The following is a 23179-nucleotide window of genomic DNA, read 5'->3' on the forward strand; positions in this document are numbered from 1 at the left end:
GCAGAACAACACAGCTACCATCTGAAACTAACTGAAAGGCTATATGTTATCTTCCACATCGAAGTCAGCAACATCATTCTTCTGTAGTTTCTCAATATACATGTTTCTTTTTTTGTATCGCCAAATTAACACAAAATTTGAAAACCAGGTTGCTTCAAGCTGTCTGAAATGTAGCAATTTGAATTCTGGCAACAGAATAGGTTTTCATATTGTCACTTTAAAAAAATATATGGTTGGTTTGGTAAAACTAATTTGCAGCCATATGATAAGAACAATGTTGATATGGGCTCACAATTGTGACAGTTACAGTACTGGACTGTAGTATGAACCTGGAGGCTGTGGATGACTTCCATCTCCATGCAATAGACTTTTCGAGCTACCCATGAAAAACAAATTGGGTGGTACAGAATATGACTATGTGCTGATGGTGAGAGTCTGAAAGTGGGAACATATTACTGCCATCTTGAAATAGCTTTGTTGGTTGCCATATATATATTTTGAGAGAAAGAGGGGGTGGGTGGGGAGGTGGGGGTGGCGTGGGGTGGAGGGTACACACAGAGGCAGCAACTACTAAAATATCCTTGCTTATCTCCACAGCAGGAAGGAATGAATTTTTATCTGGACCATTCCTTTAAATGAATTTGAGAAGTAGATGATGGGAAACTAACACTCTAGTTTATTTCTTATTAAGTGTTAACTACACCAAATGAAGGATACTTGATAACCCCTGATTAACTGCACAGCTCACTGGCGTCCCGAGCGTATGTTGAAAGCATCCAGGCTTAATCCAAAAGGATTAGGCACTAGGACAGAGTAGCAAGCAAATCATATTTCCTTCTATAATGACTATCACTGGTTAAGACAATTACTATCTTTCTTACATTCAATTTTTCTTTGTGCTTTTTTTTAGGGGTCAGAGTCCTGCTGTTGCTGAGTTTAATTTGTTACTGAAAGCATATTCATTAGAAACATATGGTGTTGATCCCCATCCTTGCAAGGTAAAGAGTTTATTTTAAGATACGCTAAAATAAACTGTAAATTCTGCATTTAAGGCTTGATTCAGTTTCTCCGCCATGTTTGCTATTAGGCATTCAGTCTTTCCTTGAGTTCACTGTTCTGCATGTAATAAGACTGCAAATAAGAGGAGGAGATGTCAGCTATGGGAAACATCCATATGCTGAAAAGCAGCACGTGCAGGAAGAGTTGGGAAGATCATACCATGGGACTTGATCATTCTTTTCAGAAATAAAACCCCAGCACATAGAACATTCAACATGCTCTTTTGAATGATATAATAATCAAATGTTTTATATTTTGTAGATCCTGTCAAGTTCAGTTTGGACAACTAATTAGAATCTTCTTTATGTTATGCTTTATTATGAATGCGTTGCCATGTAGCAGATAGAAAGGCAGGATATACTTCCAATAAGATAAATCTTCTGTGTAAAAATGTATGTTACTGCTTGCTTCTGGGGCATTTGAAATGTGTCACTAGACATCAGTGTATCACCAATCATAAACTGACATTTTAAAATCTGATGTAGTTTGACGCTATTGATTTCAATGATAAATGCTAGAATGGTAGTATATGTGGTTTGTTGATGTTAAAATAATTGAATAGGGTTGGATGGAATAATATGTATGTCTGTAAATTGTTTGATGGTGTTCCCAATTACGTTCTGAAGGCCATCAGTATGCTATAAAGGAAACACAGTGTTTTCAACCCCATGATCACTCCCCAATACTAATTTGGGGGTACCTGCAGGGAACAGTGTTTTCTCCCACACACTGGTAATTTTCTGCAGTCCCCTCCTCCACAGTCATTTTAAACATTTCTTTCCCAGATGGGCTCTGAAACCAGAAGTGACCCTGGCTGGGAGAAAAATGGACTTGGGATACATGAATACTTATATGGTAGGCATTTTTATTCATGGCCTGTATCCCATGCAAACATGTCTAAGTAAAAATATCTGGCTTTCATTTAGAATCCAGAATCACTAAATAAATACCTTGGGTCAATATTAGGCACACACATGAAGCAACTCCGGTAGCACCTCCAGCTACATGGCAATGCATTATGGAAAACCTCCTCCTAAATTTGGATCAAATTGCGGCTCAACATGGAAAATACTAGGAATGTGTTTGCAAAGAGGCTGCTAATCATAACATGGATAACCAGTTGGGTCTGACGCGAAATATTAGGGCTATGTAACATTTTAAGGCATAGGAACTATCAGTTCATAATTTCTGTTCCTGTTAAGGTATGAAACTTAACCACTGCTTATCTGTTAAGGTATGAAACTTATCCACTAGCAAATTTGCTGGATGGAAATATATATTGTTAAGAACTGTATGTTTGGTTGTCTCCCCACACAATGTTTCTAATTTATTTTGTTCTGTTTTTCTTTTCAAGGATTCAACAGGGACCACAACATTTTTAGGATTTACAGCTGCAGGTTTTGTAGTTTTTCAGGGAAATAAAAGAATACATTTGCTAAAATGGTGAGTTGACATCCCAAGTTTGTCCCTTTAAAATATACCTGTATACTCGAGTATAAGTTGACCCGAATATAAGCCGAGGCACCTAATGTTACCTTAAAAAACTGGGAAACTTAATGATTCGAGTATAAGCCTTTGAACTTGACTCAGTAGCAGCTAAAAACAGAAGATTTGGGAGCAAGATGAGATAGAGTTGCTTAACAGAGTTTGCATTAGGAATGAGCAGCTTTCCAGCTCTCTAGGAACACAAATGAACCACTGTTTTCCTCCAAATGTAGAATAATTCTGGGATTCATTGCCATGCCAGCCAAAATTTTGCTCCAAAGAAAGTCTTTGTCTTCAGCAACATCAGTATTTGGAAGTAAACTACAGTATGAAGAATTGTACTCATCTAGAATTCAACGCACCAATAACCCTTAGGAGAGAAATGCCTCGGTTTCTTTTCACGCACACACGCACGCACGCACGCACGCACACACACAGAGAGAGAGAGAGAGAGAGAGAGAGAGAGAGAGAGAGAGAACCTAGTTGTAATGCTATGCAGGCTGTCCTTGCAGCTTGTTTTTACGGCTCTCTGGTGAGTTAGAAAAAAAGCAGCAACATGCTTACCAGATCCCCACAGCAGCCCCAGCTCCGGCCGCCATATTGAAATTACCATATATACTTGAGTATAAGTCGATGGGGGATTTTTGTGCATAAAAAATGTGCTGAAAAAGTTGGCTTACACTCGAGTATATGCAATAACTTAATTTCTTCCCTTCCAGAAACAATTTGATTAATTTCACTGTCTTTTCATTTCAAGCAAAATGATGCAGAATTCTTTGAGTCACTATTGTTTCTACCATATTAAAATAAAAAGAAATGTGGACATAATTCTTAGTGAAGATGGGTATTGTGTTCAGAAACCGAGAATTAGGGAAACAGCTTTTGCTAAGGTGTTGTGGGTTTTCCAAGTTGTATGGCTGTGTTCTAGTAGCATTTTCTCCTGACATTTCGCCTGCATCTGTGGTTGGTATCTTCAGAGGATCTCTGAAGATGCCAGCCACAGATGCAGGTGAAACGTCAGGAGAAAATTCTACTGGAACACGGCCATACAACTTGGAAAACCCACAACATCCTAGTGATTCTGGCAATGAAAGCCTTCAACAAAGCTTTTGCTAACATTATAACAGTGATGATGCTGGCACATGAACTTGTATGGATGTCATACATCCAGCTTTGCAAACACTGCTGTCTTATTCACTTAAAAAAAAGCTTTTTTGAAGTTTCAAAGCACTTGCTACAACAGTTGTAGCAGTGTTAATAAAAACTATAATCCTATTATGTCTTGGTGTGAAAATCCATAAGGATGGTAAATTATTAAGTTAATTGCATGTCTATCCCTTCTGGGTTATGTGCTTTTGATTTTAATTTGATTATAATTCAGCTTCAATGGGTTAGCCAGCTACATCTTTTCTAAGGCAGAAAATATCTGGACATTGTGCTTAATGCCCTGGTTATATTTTGATGAAATTACCATGTGGGGCTACCCTTGATAAGTGTTCAGAAACTTCAACTGGTGCAGAATGCTGCAGCCAAGCTGTTAATTGGCATGGTTGGTAGGGACTATTACTTTAGTTTTGGCTTATCTGCACTTGTTCACAATCTGTTTCAGGGTACAATGCAAGGTGCTGCTGCTGATCTTTAAAGCCCTACATCAGGGGTCCCCAAATTTTTTAACCAGGGGGCCAGTTCACTGTCCCTCAGACTGTTGGAGGGCCGGACTAAAAAAAAACTGTGAACAAATTCCTATGCACAAATGATTGTAAAATGTTTGATTTCACCTTTCAGCCTTTCTGTCATGGTCTATTTTTAGAACAGTGACCAAAGTATGTCAAGTACAGGGTGGGCTCCAAATATTGTTGGGGAGGCTGTGGAATACCTTCCCCTGTAAAAAAAAGCAGAACTTTCCCAATGAAGCATTCCATCTAACCCAGAATCAGGTATCTTCCTGGGTTCTTTCCTCCCTAGCAGCCAGCAAGCGATTCACCAGCCTGGCTGATGACAATGGGAGTGAGGCGGAACAGAAAGCCTGAGAGCAACACATGGAGTAGCTGAGAGGGAAGGGCGGAGCAGGCATTGCCACATGTAAGGTTTCCAACTCTGGGTCAGAAAATTCATGGAGATTTGGGGGTGCCATCATGTAATTGCAATCAACAGCCGTTGGGGCCGGTTCCTCCTCTCCCTTGAGCCCCCACTGCACATGAATGGAGCCATCACCGGCATGCCTGGCGGGCTGGATAAATGCCTTCAGGGGGCCACATTTGGCCCCCGGGCCGTAGTTTGGGGACCCCTGCCCTACATAGTTTGGGACCAACATACGTACTCCCTTAGGAATGACCTGACCACTATGGTCAACTTCCGAGGCACTGCTTCAGGTGCCCCCACTTTCTGAGATTAGGTGGGTGGCAACATCCCAGAAGTCAAGAAAAAGAGTTTGTTTTTAAATTCCACGTTTCTCTACTTTTAAGAGTTACAAAGTGGCTAATAATCCCCTCCCCCTCCCCACAGCAGATATCTTGGAAGGTAGGTGGGTCTGAAAGAGATCTGAGAGAACTGTGACTAGTCCAAGGTCACCCAACAGGCCTTCTTGTGGAGGAATGAGAAAAACAAACCCAGTTCATCTGATTAGAATCTGCCACTATACCAGGGGTCGGGAACCCGCGGCTCGCGAGCCGCAAACGGCTCCTGACTACTTGCAGTGGGGCTCCCGGCGTGGCTGGGGCCTCATGTTGGCTCACGAGGCTTGTCTCCGCACTGTTTAGATCTCTACTCGGCTCCTCCCCTCCTCTCCTCTGTGCTGGAAGAGCGTTTTGCCTCCCCTCCCCTCCTCTCCTCTGTGCCGGAAGAGAGTTTTGCGCCCGCTTCGGAAGAACGCTGAACCTTTTGCGCGCGCTTTACTGCACCGCTCGCCCGCCTCGTGCCCTCCCGCCCACCTTGAGCCGCCGACCCCCACACTCCGCCATGACCATTCACGTGCAGTCCGGCTCGCCTGAGGTGCCCAAGTCGCCTTCGGGCAGCTGCGAGGGGGCGGGGTGCTGCTCTGCTTTCTCACCCCTGGTGTCCGGGGGTGGGCGAGTCACCCCGCCCCGGACTTAGCCGGGCGGGTCCGCGCTGGGGTCCGGAGCCCACTCGTGGCCCCGTCGCCGCAGTGTGCAGCAGCTGGAAGAGGGGGGAGGGGCCGCAACCGGAGCCGGGAGGGGCGCGCGAAGAGCGCGGCAAGGAGCTGCCGCTGGATGGCCCGGCAAGGCTTATTGAGTGGCTGGGAGAACAGCTGAGAGAGCGCGGAACAGGAACGCCCCAGAAGGCAGTGGGGGAGGCTTTAAAAGAGATGCAGATGGAGCGTGCCCGGGCCGGATGGAGGGAAAGAGTGGGTGGCAGTTCGGGAGAGCGGAGAAGGACAGGACAGTAGAGTAGAGTCAAGAACGGAGGAGACTGTGAGAGGAGAGGGAGAGAAGCAGAGGACAGAGAACGGAGGAAGAGAGAAGCAGAGAAAAGAGAACAGAGCAAGAGAGAGAGAAGGGGAGGAGATGGGGAAGAGTCTCAGGGGAAAGAACGACCCCCCCCCCCTCACAAGCCTCCTCGCCAGGGACTCTAGACTCGGAGCGGGAGGAAAAGGGAAAGCCATAATGACTATATAAGCATGCATCCTTTAAAAGCACCCCCCCCCCAAAAAACCTCCCAAAACGGAACAGAATTAGGCAGCCAATGTCTTTCCCCATCTCCATTATTATATTCATATTTATAAAATATATTTATTTTGCATGCACTCAGTGCTCAAAAACCATGGGGAGTATGGGTATGTGTGTGGCTTTCTGTGTGCGTGCAGCCCGTGCATGATGTGAAAGCCACTGCTTTCATAAGCAACACACTATAATTGGTAAAAAAACCCAATGTATACAGTGTTATCTTCATTTTAAATGTCAAAAAGTATTTGCGGCTCCATGTGTTTTCTTTTCCGTGGAAAACGGGTCCAAATGGCTCTTTGAGTGTTAAAGGTTCCCTACCCCTGCACTATACCATACCAACTGACCAGCTGACTGTCTAGGTGACACAGGGTCTTCTTGGTTGTGCCCTAATTCTGGAACTCTGTCCCCTTCTTTTGCCATCTTCTGCTGCTGAGCAAGACTTCTTTGTTCCGCTTGGGATTCCCTCGGTGATCTCTCCTTTCCACGCAATGTTATATATATAATGTATATAATGTATATAATGTATATATATAATATATATATATATATAATGTAGCGTTATTACATATGGTTTATTCTATTGACCTCCCTGGTGGCCCTGGGCTGAAAGGCAGGGTATATATTCTGTGAATAAACAAACAAAATAAACAGGAGAAAGAGTAAAGAGAGATACCTAGCAACTAATTCACAATAAATTTTGAGTAAGCACCAGTGATCTCAGTGAAACTTGGTTCTTTCTTAGCACTCATAAGTTTGGTGCAAGTCTACAATCCTAAATTTCCTTCCTTGAATGACATTGAACTTCTACAATTGGCTGTTGAGTTCCTGACAATAATAGGACATATTCCTGGATTACAATCTAATTTTCAAAAATATTGAAAGCACAGCATTTAAAATACACTGAATTATACTGTCCTCTTACTAATATGAATTTAAATAAGTTACATTATTATTGAAGAATAATTCATTCTACAACAACTTGCTGAAGGTTTATGAATTGGATATGTTTTTATGAAACTGTCAAATATCCTTTAAAAGCTGTTCTGTTTTTCTCATAATTCTTTTTTGCAGGTCTGATGTCTATAAATTAAAATTTGAAGGGAAGACATTCTATGTGATTGGAATTCAGAAGGAGGTTGGATATTTTATATTTCATGTATTTTAAAATATTTCAGTTTTAAATGTAGACCTTTCTGATGGAAAAGTGTGTATAACCGCTCTTTTTTACACAAAACTGTTGCATTGCATTAAGTTAGGATTGTCAACATGTGCTTTGAAATAAAAGCAGCATTATAGAAAACAGCTCTGTTTCATGCAGAGAAGAGTACAGTTGATTTGATCTTTGTAGTCCAATTTTATGTTTTTATTATTTTCTTTATATTTTAAATATTGTTTAAATGTGTAAGTTCAACAAGACAATAAATAGACCTTTAAAATAGTGTATCTGCATAAAAAGGCCAGAATTGTTATCATTTGGTTGATTCAAGGTATCCCTGTTCAGTCTGAAATGATAACTCTTCAAACATTCTAACTGCTTCACTTATCCAGGGTTGTATCTAAAAGGTCAGGAAGCTACCACCACCACCCTATACTCTTGCTCTGAGCAAGAAGAGGGAAGACCTAGAAAAAGTAGGAGAAAGTTAGGCAATGGATATTTGCTGGGTGAGAGAGTGAAAAAAATTAAGAAAGGTATGAAGATAATTAATACTGGACATAGACAGAACCCCAGAATTTGACCTGGGAAGAGAACTAATGGTTTACTTAGTCCATCCTTCCACATGATGTGAGTACTTGTTTATCCCTAAAGGTCAAATGGTTGCTCTCTGAGGCTGTCCCAAGTAAAGAAAATGGCAGTAGGAAGAGGCTTAAATGCCCTTCCTACACTTCATGGTCTCAAGAAAGTTGGGCACCCAAGCACATGATTTTTAAACACTCCCAAATGCTGGGAACAATGCTGATGAAACCCAGAGTCTCCCCAAGATCTCATCCTATCTGAGGAGTCTACTCACAACCTGAGAAACATGCCCTGAGGCCCAGCTAAGTCTTAAGTTAAAAAAAACCCCACAAAAACAAAACAGACTTCTTTGTGTTTAATTTCCTGCAAACTCTTAGAAAAAGGCTATGCTGTCATTCCATACCTCTACACCAGCAGCCTGCAAGCATCTTTGGAAATGTGGAGTAGAAAACCAGGCTTTTTATAAGTAAGTAAATATGTACATGTTATGTATAAATACATCTATGTACTCAGCCCTTTCAGCTCTGCACTACTCTTGCCTGATGTTTCAACAGGAGAAAATATGTGTGTGTGTGTGTGTGTGTGTGTGTGTGGACATTGCAGATATAGGGACATCACTTTTGGTCACTGATGCTGTAGGATTTTCCCAGTCTCTATGGTGAGCCAGGTGTGATCCCCCAGTTCTCCACATGAGCAATGGACTCTGATCTGGAGAACCAGGTTTGATTCCCCGCTCATCCGCATGAAGACAATTCTCTTTGAACTCTCTCTGACTCACCTACCTCACAAAGTGTCTGTTATGGGGAGGGGGAGGGAAGGTGATTGTAAGCTGTTCTGAGACTCCTTAAGGCAGAGACAGCCAGGATATAGAAACCAACTCTTCTTTACAAAACAGATTGGATGACTTCCTAGAGCAGGAGGTGATCATAGCATCAGATGACCACCTGGAACTGACATCTCTGAATCACCCGGAACTGGCATCTCTGAATCAGCGATGCTTCCCTTTCCTGTACTCTGCTCCACAAAAGCTCTTGTGGATTGCCAACCCAGGGCTAGTAACCCTAATATATATCATATATTTAGTTTGCCGATGTGCAGTGACTTTCAAACAACGTGAGATTTTTTTCAAAATACAAAGACAAGATACACCTTTTTTCTTATGCAGATTAGCTTAGTGAAGATTCTGCTACCATATGAGGTTCACTGTTTGATGGCTTTTAAAGTGAAAAGGAAAGAAGGTCCCCTTGAATAGAAATTAAAATATTTAATTCAAGCAAAGATGTTTTCAGTATAATCACCATGCAGAAATGTTTTTTTTAAGGATAATATTTGTACAGTGCATCCCTGTTCCATTTTCCCAGCTTCAAATGTCCTTCCTCAATTGTTTTGTCCTTACTTGCATGTTTCACCCATCAGGGCAATTAGCAAATCCAGGGGGCTGGTTGAAGTAGTCCTGAATTTGGAAAGTGTTTGTGCACTGGATTTGCTTTGCAGAAAGCTGAACTAGTTTTTGGAAGTAGGAATAATGTTGAATTGGAACTATCATTACTAAACTATGTCCTTGGTATAATTATTATTTAAGCATTTTTATCCTGCTTCTTCACAGCATGAAGTGACTTACAAAAGTTAAATGAAAACATCTAAATTTTTTTTTTTGCTTCCTTGATAATGTTATAACCTCCTTCTTCCTTTGGTTTCATTGAAGGTATGCAAAATCCAGCCAAATCAAGACTATGTCTAGCAGCAAGATTTTTTTAAAGGGCAGCAGGTTTCGCTACAAGTGAGTATATACTGATCTCAGTAGCCATATTATCCATTAGCTAATCGGACGCCTTTCTAACATTTCACTAAGCACTGATTTTTACCTCTCCTGGTACAGTACAATCCTATGTGGAATTACTCCAGTCTAATTCTATTAATTTCAACAGTGATAAACTGGAGTAATTGCAAAGGAGTGTGAGGCTATCCTATGCTGTCATTCTTACCCATGTCTTAGCAGAAGTCTTCCATAGTGTGAAGAAAGAGAAAAAATGCTGTATTTGCTAGGCAGTTAGGAGGAGGCTATTTTGCCACTGAATGGAGGTATGATTTATTTTGGAAGTTCTACTCTCAGCTGTGATATTAACTGGGGCTATTCCTTAAGGCCTGAATTAATTTTTAAAGATAAAACATATTTGTGTAATCTTATATTCTTTACAAACATGTATTTATTGATTTAAGTATTTACTTACTCCATACAAATGAAATCTTCACCTTAAAATAGCCTGCACATAAAATATTGTGTTTTATTACAGTGGAAAAGTTGCCAAAGAGGTTGTTGAAGCAAGTTCTAAAATCCAGAGGGAGCCCCCTGAAGTGCACAGGTACTTTTGGGTTTCAATAATAACTGCATAAACTGCTCTTTATAGAGATTTCAGGAGACTTGTAAGGTAGTCCTATGCTAAGGTGACCAGATTTTAACACTGGTAAAGTGGGACACCATTGACCTTTGCGCCCCGCCGCCAGACCTACCCAGGCTCTCAGGGTCCCCGGGAGGCACAAAACATGTCAAGGGACCCGATACCCCGAGGCACGCCTTTCCGTTTAACCCAAATGGATGATAAGAAAAGGTGCTTCAGATCCTTTTTTTCAAATACCTTAACTCAGCAGAGCTGCAGCCCTCTAACATCACTCCCGTAACCTCGTTAAAGCCCTTTCTTGGGCGCAGAGGTGTAGCTAGGGGAAATGGAGCCTTTGTGCCCCCCACCCTGTGGACGGCTTCCCCAAGACCAAAGGCCGCCCTCCCCCACAATGACCAAAGAACAATTTTTGCACCGTCTCATCTCAATCACATTATAGAACATGCCGCAACTCACAAATCTGAACACATGCCCCAACTCACAAATCTGGGCTCCCTAGTTGAAACAATATTGAAAGTGATGCTGTTTGGGGGGTGGGTGGGTGGAGGAATCCACCCTGAAACAGCATCACTTTTAATGTTGTTTAGATTAGAGAGCCCAGATTCTCCTTTTAAATCCACTTTAAAGGGAGAATCTGGGCTCCCTAGTTTAAACAACATTGAAAATGATGCTGTTTCAGGGTAGATTCCCCACCCACCCCACAAACAGCATCACTTTCAATGTTGGTGGTTGTGTGTTTTCCAGGCTGCGTGACCGTGTTCTGGTAGATCTTGTTCCTAATGTTTCACCTGCATTTGTGGCTGGCATCTTCAGAGGTGTATCACAGAGAGAAGTCTGTTATACACTGTGTCCAGACTTCTCTTATTACAGACTCCTCTCTGTGATACGCCTCTGAAGATGCCAGCCACAGATGCAGGCGAAACATTAGGAACAAGATCTACCAAACCACCGACACACGGCCAGAACGCCCACGACAACCAGTCGAATCCATCTGTGAAAGCCTTCGACAATACTTTCAATTTTTTTTAAATCTAGGGAGCCCAGATTCTCCCTTTAAATCCACTCAGAAGGGACCAGAAGGGACCAATATCTGGGGGGAAATTGAGTGTGCCTGTCAGGGGAGCAATGGTTAAGCAGTACCAAAATTTCAGGCTACTTTCAGGAGACTATCCTGATGATACCACCCAGGTTTAGTGAAGTTTGGTTCAGGGAGTCCAAAGTTATGGACCCCCAAAAGAGGTGCTCCCATTCCCCATTGTTTCCAATGGGAGCTAATAGTAAACCATAAACCATACTTCACCAAACCTGGCTGGTATCAGCAAGAGTCTATCCTGATGATACCACCATACTTCACCAAACCTGGCTGGTATCAGCAAGAGTCTATCCTGATGATACCACCCAGGTTTGGTGAAGTTTGATTCAGGGGGTCCAAAGTTATGGACCCTCAAAGGGAAGCCCCATCTACTATTAGCTCCCATTGGAAACAATGGGGAATGGTGGCACCCCTTTTGGGGGTCCATAACTTTGGACCCCCTGAACCAAACTTCACCAAACCTGGCTGATATCATCAGGAATGTCACCTGATGATAACCTGAAATTTTGGTGCCACTAGTCTAACAATTGCGTCCCCTGCAGGCCGACAAAGTAAAAACACTAAAATATTTTTAAATGCATTTTTGAGGTTTTGGCAGCCCCTTCAGGCATGTGCCCGGTGCATCGCACACCCCTTCGGCCCCTGGTGGCTATGCCACTGCTCCCCAGTGCCTACCAAATCTAAGGCTTTCCTTCTTGCATCACTTCCTCATCATGCATTGAGCCCCCTAATTTCTGCCTGCTCAGTGGATCTGTGCATGGAAGTGATAGCAGTTCTGAGAAGGCTATCTTGGAGATTCTGGTCTTTAACTTTCTACCTACTGATGTACCTTCTTCCTCCAGGGCTACACAACTACAATAAGCAGATTGCATTGACATCTTTCTTGTCTTCTTAGTAGACAAAAGTGAACCCTGAAGGTTTCCTGTCACGTTTAAAAGTTTCTGGCCTTTTGGAAGCCACATAAAGGACAGGAGTTCTCAGAAACATGCACAGGAGAAAGCTGGGGCACTTAATTTCTAAACTGATGCTTAAATATACAGGCCAACTGGCCAGATTCCACACAGAAAAAAATCCCAAAAACTTCTTATTTTTTGAAGGAAAAAGCCCCTCCAAAACTCAAGCCTAATGGAAACAGCCCAGGGTAGCCTTGAGAAGGGGACAGCCATTCATATGGCCAGCTTATTTCAACAAACTAAAAGGGGGGACTAAGTGTAAGGTCTCTCAGTACAACAGTCAGTAAAAACATAAGAAAGAGCCTGCTGGAACAGACCAGAGACCATCTAGTCCAGCACTCTGCTACTTGCAGCGGCCCACCGGGTGCCTTTGGGAGCTCACATGCAGGATGTGAAAGCAATGGCCTTCTGCTGCTGCTGCTGCTCCTGAGCACCTGGTCTGCTAAGGCTTTTGCAATCTGAGATCAAGGAGGATCAAGATTGGTAGCCATAGATGACTTCTCCTCCATAAATCTGCCCAAGCCCCTTTTAAAGCTATCCAGGTTAGCAGCCATCACCACCTCCTGTGGCAGCATATTCCAAACACCAATCACACGTTGCGTGAAGAAGTGTTTCCTTTTATTAGTCCTAATTCTTCTCCTAAGCATTTTCAATGGATGCCCCCTAGTTCTAGTGTTCTGAGAATAATAATGGAAACTCTTCATAAGCTCAGAAGCCTTCACTGAACTGGGTCAGGCACCATAAAAGCAAAAAAGCAAGAACTGAGAGTCTCTGCTAAGCTAACATTTAATACTAGCAACAATCCAAAGTCCCCCTCCCCCCCCCACTATTCAACCAGCATCTTCCAGAATACCACAACAGAGACCTTGGTTTAGAACAACAGAAACGAGAAGGGGAATTGTTTTAGCAGCTCAAGTTCATCACCTATGAATTGCCATTGAAAGACACAGCAATTAAGACTGGAAAAGGGCCGTTGCATGATGAGCTAAGAGAAAACGAAACTGGTTTTTTCCCCAGCAAACAACACAAAGCACCCATGAATTTCAACACTCCACCCCCCTCTCAACTCCCAATCTTTCTTACCCCCCTCACCTCGTTGGGGAGATCGTGAGGAAGTTCTCTCCCTCTCCTTCCATCCACCAGCGAGCAAAGCAGCCGAAGGAAAACCAGAGCGGAGATCCCAGCCCACAAAAAGTCCCGACTCCTGTGCTTGCTAGGCTAGCTGTGGAGACTGGAGTGTGTCGTCAGGCTCCAAGTCTCTGCAGGGAAGGGGAAGGGGAGTTGAGCAGTCAATTGCTCCTTTTGCCTAGGGCTGCTCAGGGCTCTCACCGTTGATTTCTCTGGCCTGGCTGCCATGGCTTCCTTCGGATGCGGAGGAGCAGGAGGCCACCGCTGAGCGGCAGACCGACGAGGGGAAGGGAGAGGGGCCGGGGGAGAATTTTGCGCCCCCCACATGACCCATAGCCGTGTGCCCGGTGTGTTGGGCACCCCCTGTCACCGTCACCAGCATGAGACAGCCGAGGAGAGCCAGCAAAAATCGGGACTTTTTTACAACGTGGAGGGACGCGGGAGAAATTGTTAAAAATCGCTTGCGTCCCGCCAAATGCGGGATGCCTGGTCACTATATCCTATGCAGAGTTAGTCTAATCAAAGTCCATTGCTCTGAACTGACTAGCCAGTGTAACCTCATCAGGTCTAGGCAGCTAAGTAGGATCGTTCTTGGTCAGTATTTGAATGGGAGACCACCTGCATTGCAAAGGCAGACAATAGCAAACCATCTGTGAACATCTCTTGCCTTAAAAACCCCATAGGATTGGCATGTCAGCTGACTTGATGGCAAGAGATGGTGAACATCTCTTGCCTTAAAAACCCCATAGGATTGGCATGTCAGCTGACTTCTCTATTCTAAACTCACTTTAGTGAGTTTAGAATAGAGAAATTATACTATTGGCTGTCTAAACTGGCTATAAGAAGTACAGTCCTCAGCACCCTTCAAAGTCAGAGTCTTATCAGAGTGTAATTCTGCTTAAGATTGTGCTGTAATTATTAGTCTATTCCACTGCTGGCTCTGTTATTCTTTCCTGTATCTTCTAGACAAGAGAACTGAAGTAATATCTCCAAATCAAGATATTACAAACTGTATATTTGCCCCTTGAAAGCAGCTAAGTAATCTTGATCCTTAACATGCATGATGAGCCATGAGGACAATCTGTTATATTCCTGAAAATCCACTACATATCATCTGTAGGGTTACTTTTCCATCCTGCCAGGGAGCCTCTGATTTGGAAAGCATTTTTCCTTAATTTCATATGGTCATCCTTGTTAGTCTGTTGCAGTCAAAATAACAGAGACCTTAAGGTACATTAGAGACAAACACATTTTATTGTGGAGCCAAAAGTTCCTCGAGCTCTTTTATTTGATGGGTGAACCTTGGCTCACAAAAGCTTTGTATAAATAAATATTCTGAAGAATTTAGGAATAATTGCTGTGTTTTCTGCTATATGTCTTTCAACATGGCAGTTGCATTTGATTGCAAGTATTTTTGGTGAAAATCTTTTATTTTCCTCTTCCTACTCTCAGAACCAGCATGATGCAAAGCCGTAGTTCCCATTCCTTGAACAAACAGCTCATCATTAATATGGAGCCTCTGCAACCTCTCCTTCCTTCTCCTGATGACCAAGAAGATATTCCTTCTGATGAAGGCAAGTCTTGGTTTCATACACAAAACAAGCAAACATAACCAGTCAGATACAGTGCATAGACATTTTAGGGAAAAGTACAGCAACCTGAAACATCATTTTCAGTAAGCAGTAAAACAGCAGAACTGCCTAAATAGGCATGCTTGTGGAAATGAGAAAAAAGTCTTCAGCAAATTTTAAGAGTTATTCAACATGTAACAAAATGTTATTTAGATGTATCAGCTGCTGTATTCCTTATGCAAATGGAAGGAATCAACTGACTTACACATCCTTATCAACATCCGTGAAAGTTTAGTGATGGGGAATGGAGGATAACTTGTACCAAGCCACCCATGGAACCATGGAACTAGGCATGACATTAGGCATAAGCTTGTAATGGAGTTCCCCATCCTGACTCATATGTCACTATCTTTAACCAAAGCTGTAAGCATATCGGAGCCTGATTCAGATTGGATCCATGGTGCCAGAGAAAGGCCCTAGATTCTTTATCTTTCTTGAATAGTTTTTCATATAGAAACATAAATTAATGCAGAAAGAGGCAGATACTTCATTACTTTGTTTTATAGACTCAAAGCACTCGAAGAGGGCTAAAACCCATATATCCTGCCTTTCATTATGGAATGTAAGGCAGTTTACAGAGATCTTCCACCCCAGAGGGTCACCAGACCACCTTAACTTTTCAACAGTGTTTTTTAATAATGCCCTCCACCATATTCCATGAAAAATATGCCAGATTTTGTGATCTAAAAGAGGTAGTTGAGAAAGTATAAAAGAAATATAAAGATATTGGTATATGTATGTAAGATGCTGGGGATTAAGATTTGTAAATGTAGTGGTTTAATGCACCATGCGAGGACCTGAATTTGAACTGTCATGTATTTCCTGTGGATGGAATGAAATGGAATCCAATTTTGGCTGAAAAGTAGGGTTAAAATGGAAAATAGATAAAATAAAGTTGGTTGTGGTGAGGCAATTAAGTTCATTCTCTTTTTCAAACCAAGACAAATTGAGAATGTGCCCACTTAACTATGTTCCCATTTTTCAGTTGTCCCTGGCTCAGACCCAGATATTCCCCTTTTAATATGAAACAGTTCCAGGGGAGATCTTTCTCAAAATGCATGTAATTCTATGTCTCTTTCCCCTTTTTCCTGCCTGGTTCTCCTTTTTGCATGACTACAGATATTGAGCAAAAGCTCACAGTTCTGTCTACTGTGCTCCTCTACAGCATGTTTTTGATATTATATCTTTCATGAAAAGCTCCTTGACTATTGTCTTACTGGTTTCTTAAACCTGGCAAAGCCTGCATCTTCTTTAGCTAGCTGTTTGAGGTGCTTCCGCTACTGGATCCTTGCTCTTACTAGTGCTGCTCCTTTTATAATCTGGCAGGGGAAGACCCTGCCATCAGCTCCCACCTGGTCCAGCATGACCCCATCCCTGTGTTTCTTCCTGGAAGTCTTACAGCTTGGGAATCTGGCTGTTTCTCCATGCCACGTGATTCTCCCTCCCATGTTCGTGCCCCCAGGTGTCTTGGTGAGTGGTGGTGTGGGGAGACCTGGGTATGGGTTGGCTAGTGTTTTGTTTTTTGCATATATGTTGAAATAGTGATGGTATATATAGCTATTTTGAGCACTTATGTGTGTGATGGGAGAAGACCAAGAAGGCTGGCAGAAGTTTGAAAGGAATTTGTGCCATAGGAGCATAGTCATAATTTAGTTGGGATTGTGCTCAAAGTCTTCACTTACAACCATTATGCTTTGTCCTAAAGACTCTCTTCTGGGTGTTGTATTTCCAAACTTCTTTGAGTTTGCACATTGACCTATGGGAATAAAATGTATACCTTGTTGATGGCAGACCTGTGCATATTCCATTGAAGTATCAAAAATAATCCTTATTTGTTTAATTCTGCTTTCTTTATTTAATGTGCTTTTATGTACCTGTGCAGACTGCCTTAAATTAATAACAGTTGGTTTTCCCTTAGTCATTAGAATCATGCAAGGATTGATGCTTTTGAAGTCTCCAGCTGAGAGGATTTCATGAATCATGAACTATTAATATAGTTCTGATGAAGCTGTGGAATTACCTAGGGTCTGTGTGATCTCATGTTTCTTATAAGGTTGTTTTGCTGATGACAGGGACTTGGACAGGCTGTACATTTTGGCAGCAATTCACTTCTTAGCTCCATGGTAACTCTAATCAACTCCTGCAGCAATTGCATAATAACAATGCAAGCATTATCAGGGAAGGGGAGTCTTACAAATGCAAATAAAAAGAGGCAAATAAACATGGTACAACTTTATTGTATTATAACCTTTCTGTGACATCCTCAAAAGTAGTGCTTGCATTATGGAGAGCTCCAGACGTGTGTGTGAGCCTGTGTGTGTGTATATATATGTGTGTTGTATATATATATATATATGTGTGTGTGTATCTCTCTCTCTCTCTCTCTCTCTCTCTCTCTCTCTCTCTCTCTCTCTCTCTCTCTAATACACACAGACATATATATGTATATAGCAAAGTTTCATTTCTATTGTAAGGAAACTATATTTTTCTGGTAAGAAATTAGCATAGGTGTGGCACTGTGCACAGTATCTAAATGGAATCTCCGTATTCACTATACCTTGGAATACAAATACCTTGGAATACAAATTAATGGGAACAAAGACAAAAGATTGTGTTAACTGTTTTCACCAAACTTCCTTTTGGTTGTAGTGCATGTGTGTCAGTTCCAATTAATGTAATTCTAAAAGAAAGAATTCCTCAAAATTGAGTGTTTCTCAATATTTTAGAAAATTGTTAGCAGTATTTGTTTAAAAACAGAATGATTTTAATATCTCTTCTGGGATCATTCTCATCCACAGTTCCCCTGAATGAGAAAGGACACATGCTTTGCTCCTCCTAGGGTTGCTACCTCTGTGTTAGGAAATTCCTGGAGATTTGGGGGTAGAGCCTGGGGAGTGTAGAACTCAGTAGAAATGTGATGCCGTAGAGTCCACTTTCCAAAGCAGCCATTTTCTACAGAGGAACTGTTCTCTATAGTCTGGATACCAGTTGTAATTTTGGGAGAACACCATACCCCACTTGGAGGTTGGAAACTCTAGCTCCTCCCCTTCCTCATGCACAACTCAATTCACTCCAACTCCTAGCGAAGTATACATGTGTGAGTGAACCACTTCTTTCGGTAGCCTGGATTCTAAACCTAGATTAAACCTTAGTTTACTATGCCAGTCAGTGGAGAAAAAGGTAATTCTGGTTACTCTGCACTTTTGCATTCCTGCAACATGGGTTACTAGTGTGAGCACTTAACAACAATTCTTGGTGGGAAAATAGAGGTGAAGACATGGCATGCTGTAGTTTTCTGTATCTGGTGTCATTGGAGTGAAACAGGCCTGACTGACTTGGGTGTTTACTTGTTAGAAATATATTCTGGATATTATGATGCTGTAATAATTTTCAGCAATTGGATTAAATGTTTCATCTTTTTTTTCTGATGCTGACAGTTTATTTCTTTGACTGACTCAGCTGTTTGATTTCAGCACGATCTGTTCTTCAGTACATGTTTTTTTCCTCTAGTAACTTGATCTTATTTATTTTCTGCAGACTGTATTGCTTGACCTTGAACCTAATTCACTAACCTTGTAGAGCCATTTGATCCCCTCGGACGGCTTGTCTGTGAATCAGGGAATACGATTATGACTTTGTGAGGCCCTCACAATTTTATGCGTGTATAAATAGAACATGGTTTCCACTTTTTCGCAGTCAGTCACTTGCTTTTAATATCTTATAAACTGCTCCAAGGGGTGTGTTCGGCATCAGCAACATCACATAGAGATTTTATATCTGAAAAGTGAGCAACTTTGGCCAAAGCATAAAAGGGCTCATTTCTCTGCCTGTCTCTCTTCTCTAGAAAGAGATTGCTTATGGACTACAGCCTTTATCTCTTGTATGTAAGTGTGACTGACACCCCCCCCCCACTGTTTCCAATATCACCAAGGCAGGGAAACTATTCACTGACCAGACTTTTCAGATTTTCCCCACCTATTTCCCCTTACGGACTGAGGTGCTTCAGAATGATGGTAGTGTAAGGTAGAAAGCACTTTCCCTCAGCCCTGTAACACATCCCAGAAGGTGAAGGATACCCATTGATTTTTCCTTTTCAGGCACTCCTCTCACTAAGGTACACTAAAATAAATATACTGAGGCAGAAGTAAACTTAAACAGTAACCTAGTTTTATTTAACAGATGAAGGAGATGGGAAAGGGAGAAATAATAACTTGGAGATGAATGGATGAGACAAATAAGGCAGAAGGCAAGATAAATATATACATTAATTACATAAGAGCTTGGCACAGAGGTTTAGATTTTTTTATTTCTTCAGCACAGAAGATTGTTCAGTTACAGTTCAGCTTAGATGTTGGTTTTCATAAATGTTAATCAGTTTGTGCAGTTCCTTTATATTAGTTGGTACTGCTTGTTGTTCTATGCACAGGGCCCTAACATGGGCTAGGTACTTATACACTCAGCCCTCCTGTTAGAAAAACCCTAAAAAAGAAAACAAATCCCTCACTGAAGTGAACTTAAAGTAAATCTGTATACCACAAACTCACTAGTAGACTGGAACTCTTCTCTACCTAGAAGATATTCCTATCCCAGTTTATATGACCATTCCATTTGGCCCTCCTATAAATCCTTCTCCAGTATACTTGGTCTGTGCATAATTACTTTCTTTCCAACACTCAGGCTGAAAACAATAATTCCTGGTACATACTTTGACAGAAATATTCCCTCAGAGATGTTTAGTTTTTATTTAGTTAAGGCAAACAGTTCTTAACAGCAGAAACACTCCAGACCAAAAACCTGTTTGATTGTACTGACAGGGAGCTAACCTCTCCCCCGTCCACTTCCTCTGCATCATATTATTACTTACCCTATCAGAGTGCAGAAGGTCATAACCGATCAGGTGGCTCCCCTGTTTCTAGGCTTCCTGTGCCACACTGTGAAGGTAAACAGTTCTTTTCTTAGACAGAATTGCACTTCAAATTACCTTTTTTCTTGCAGTCCATCACAGCATGTTATTTATGAGTCTGCAGAAATATTTAGTTGAAATATACAAATGTGAGAGATTTTCCCCAAAATTATATTGGAATGTGTTTTGCTCAGTAAGCATACACGTTTCATGCCATTTTCCAGAGTCAGCATGCACTTTATTGACTGGCGTTAGCAAAATGATAGTTACTCTAGCATACTGCTACTTCCCTCAATGTAATTGATTTGGTAAATTCTTACAAGCCGTGTAGTCATTTTGAATCAAACTTTGTCCACTTGTCATAGTTCCTCTTTGGGCAAATTGCCCTATGGTCAGCCTCTCATTTTGCACTGAAGAAACTCCCAGGAAAGCAGCAGAGCACCATGTCGACTTAAAGATTATAGAGATCAGAGTTTTAGAATTGGAAGGTACATTAATGGCCATCTAGTGCAACTCGCTGCTCAGTGCAGGAATATGCAATTATGGCACCCCAGCAGTTGGCCGTTCTGCTTGAAGACCACCAATGAAGGAAAGCCTACTGCATATTCCTGGAATGGAAACAGTGTGTTCCATGACTGAACAGCATTTACAGTTAGCATGTTCCTTCCAAAGTTTAGCTGAAAATGACTTCCCTGAAATGTCCATCTATTCTAGTTCTGCCCTTTGGAGTAAGAAAGAACATGTCTGTTCCATCTTCCGCATGCCAACAGTCCCATAAATCTCTTCCTCATAGGGCTTAATTTCTGAACCGTAGACCACTCTGATCACCCCATTGTGGATATACTGTAGTCTGTCGACACCCTTCTCCAGGTGAGGCTTGGTGAGCTGAGTACAATGGCAGCTAGATACAGGAGCTGCCAGGGCCACCTGCCCATTCATCTCTCTTTAGGAGTGGTTGCAAAAAGAGTGATGCTGGGACTTGGTTGCCTTTTGGCATTTGCCCTTTTGTTCCTCCCTCTACTGTCTTGCAGGAGAAGAAAGACTGCCCACAACATGTATCCCCTGGAAAGCCCAATTCTGTTGCCATTGACCAGATGACGTGGAGACAAATTTGTAGCATCTGCTGCACAGCAGCAAATTTGGGGGGTCAGAAGTGCATCCAGCTGGGGGCTCAATGGCTGCCCAATGATATCAGCACCTGAATCCTTCCTAGCTGGAAGGATTTGTTTTGCTGTCCATTGCATAGATAAAATGCAGGTTTTCAGTTTCATCCTTGCTGATTTGTTATATCTCACTTTGAAAACGAAATATTATTTACTGCTTGTTTGGTGTACTTTGGACAAGTACACATGTGCACAAAACCATACAGAACAAATTTAAGTGTGTGGTGCACGCATGGGAAACTGCAGGTGTCTAAAGGACTGCTTCCTCCACACGTCAGTTTAATGTTATTTACAAAATGAAAGAGCAGCCTCCTACAAGAGAAGCTATAATGTTTTATTTTTACTTAAATATTTAGCACTTGTGAACTTTTGAATTGGGTTTTATTGTTTGGCATGTTAGTGTGCTAAACATGTTAAGATGTAGATTAGTGTGTACTTTGCAGCTGTTTGTTAGCAGCTGCTAAGGAAATGAATGGTATTTGAAGTTAATTGTGTTGTTGTGTTACGAGGCAGTTGGAAAGGTTTAAAAATAACTTCCTAATCTGTGCTCTGGTTGGATATTTCTCTTGGCCATATTAGAAGCCTGTTATTTGATTCATTCAGCAGCCCTCTCCTAAGTTGTGTCCAGTGGAAACATAGCAAAGGTCACAGTCAGCATGGGTGACTAGTTCATGAGGCTGCGGTAGAAAATACAGCAAATCAATATGGTGAAATGCCTAGTCAAAATCCAAACAAGGAAAAGTATTCATCTGCGAATGGTCAATCATTGTAGTAAAGATGTGTGCATTCGTTTGTTAAGACATGGGTCTAGAGTCACAGCTAAAAGTGCCGGTAAGTTAAAGCTGACTTTTTGCTTAGTTGTTTATACCATTTTCTGTATTGAAAAGTTTTTTTTTCTTTTCATAGTCATACAAATACTGTACACTTTTAATACATAAAATTATTATCTTGATGTCTGAACAGTGTTTGTTCCCGAAATATGATGCATAAAAATCTGAGAAATTAGAAGTGGAACTGGGATAGAAATAGGATAAAAGCAAAAAGATCCACTGAGCAGTAAATTCAGTTGTTCTTTCTACTGACTTTCTGAGCTAATCAAGAAAAAAGAGAACTTTTCAATTATAGTTTGGACAAGTTATGTCTGAAATAATGTGAATGGGTGACCAAAATGGTAAAAAGTCTGGAATCCATGCCCTATGAGGAAATACTTTTGGAGCTGGGTATGTTTAGTCTGGAGAAGGTTAAATGACATGACAGAGATGTTTAAATATTTGAAGGGATGTCATGTTGAAGAGGAAGCAAGCTTTTTTTCTGCTGCCTCAGAGACCAGGACATGGAGTAATGAATTAAAGATGAATGAAAACAGATTCCACCCAAACATTAGGAAGAACTTTCATATGGTAAAGACAGTGGAATAAATTGACTTGGAGGGTGATAGAATCTCCTTCTTTGGAAGTTTTTAAACAGAGGCTGGGTGGTCATCTGTCACTTGTGTATTCCTATATGTCAGGGGGTTGGACTGGATGGCCCATGTGACCTCTTCCAACACTATGATTCTATAAATGTGTGTTTAATGCTGAGTATTTAAAATCTATGAAACAAAAGCTGCAATCCTAAAACACATTCCAGGGAGTAACCCCATTGAATAAATGTGACTTACATTTGAACAAACACTCTCAGAATTGCTGCCTATACTACAAACATATAACTTTTTGAAAACTTTAGAAGAACAAGATTTCAGAATATGCTATTTTATTAGATGTAATGTTCAGTGCTAAAAGTAGGGTACAGAGAAATAATAATCTTAATTTTATATTAGGACTGGAACTCTCAGGAAGTTTCATTTAGCAATATCTGTCTCCCAGTTGCATAGACACGAAAAGATAACCTTGATCAAAGGAATAATCAGAACCATTAAAGACTCTATAAAATTAATATAACTGTATG

General features: G+C 41.5%; 1 protein-coding gene across 3 annotated transcripts in view; it reads left to right on the plus strand.

Annotated features, from left to right (window-relative positions):
- The window catches only part of FRMD3 (FERM domain containing 3), a 178454-nt gene that overhangs the window by 145737 nt on the left and 9538 nt on the right, over window positions 1-23179 (plus strand). For 2 of the 3 annotated variants that reach the window (XM_048504705.1, XM_048504707.1), the window contains exons 7-14: window positions 911-998; window positions 2414-2502; window positions 7299-7362; window positions 8340-8428; window positions 9668-9742; window positions 10257-10325; window positions 14988-15109; window positions 16493-16636. In XM_048504705.1, the coding sequence (XP_048360662.1) occupies window positions 911-998; window positions 2414-2502; window positions 7299-7362; window positions 8340-8428; window positions 9668-9742; window positions 10257-10325; window positions 14988-15109; window positions 16493-16636 (740 nt within the window). The remainder of the gene's footprint in view (window positions 1-910; window positions 999-2413; window positions 2503-7298; window positions 7363-8339; window positions 8429-9667; window positions 9743-10256; window positions 10326-14987; window positions 15110-16492; window positions 16637-23179) is intronic. The other variant, XM_048504706.1, reaches the window with a different exon arrangement.

Source organism: Sphaerodactylus townsendi, linkage group LG07 (assembly GCF_021028975.2).
Source record: "Sphaerodactylus townsendi isolate TG3544 linkage group LG07, MPM_Stown_v2.3, whole genome shotgun sequence".
NCBI classification, from domain to species: domain Eukaryota; kingdom Metazoa; phylum Chordata; class Lepidosauria; order Squamata; family Sphaerodactylidae; genus Sphaerodactylus; species Sphaerodactylus townsendi.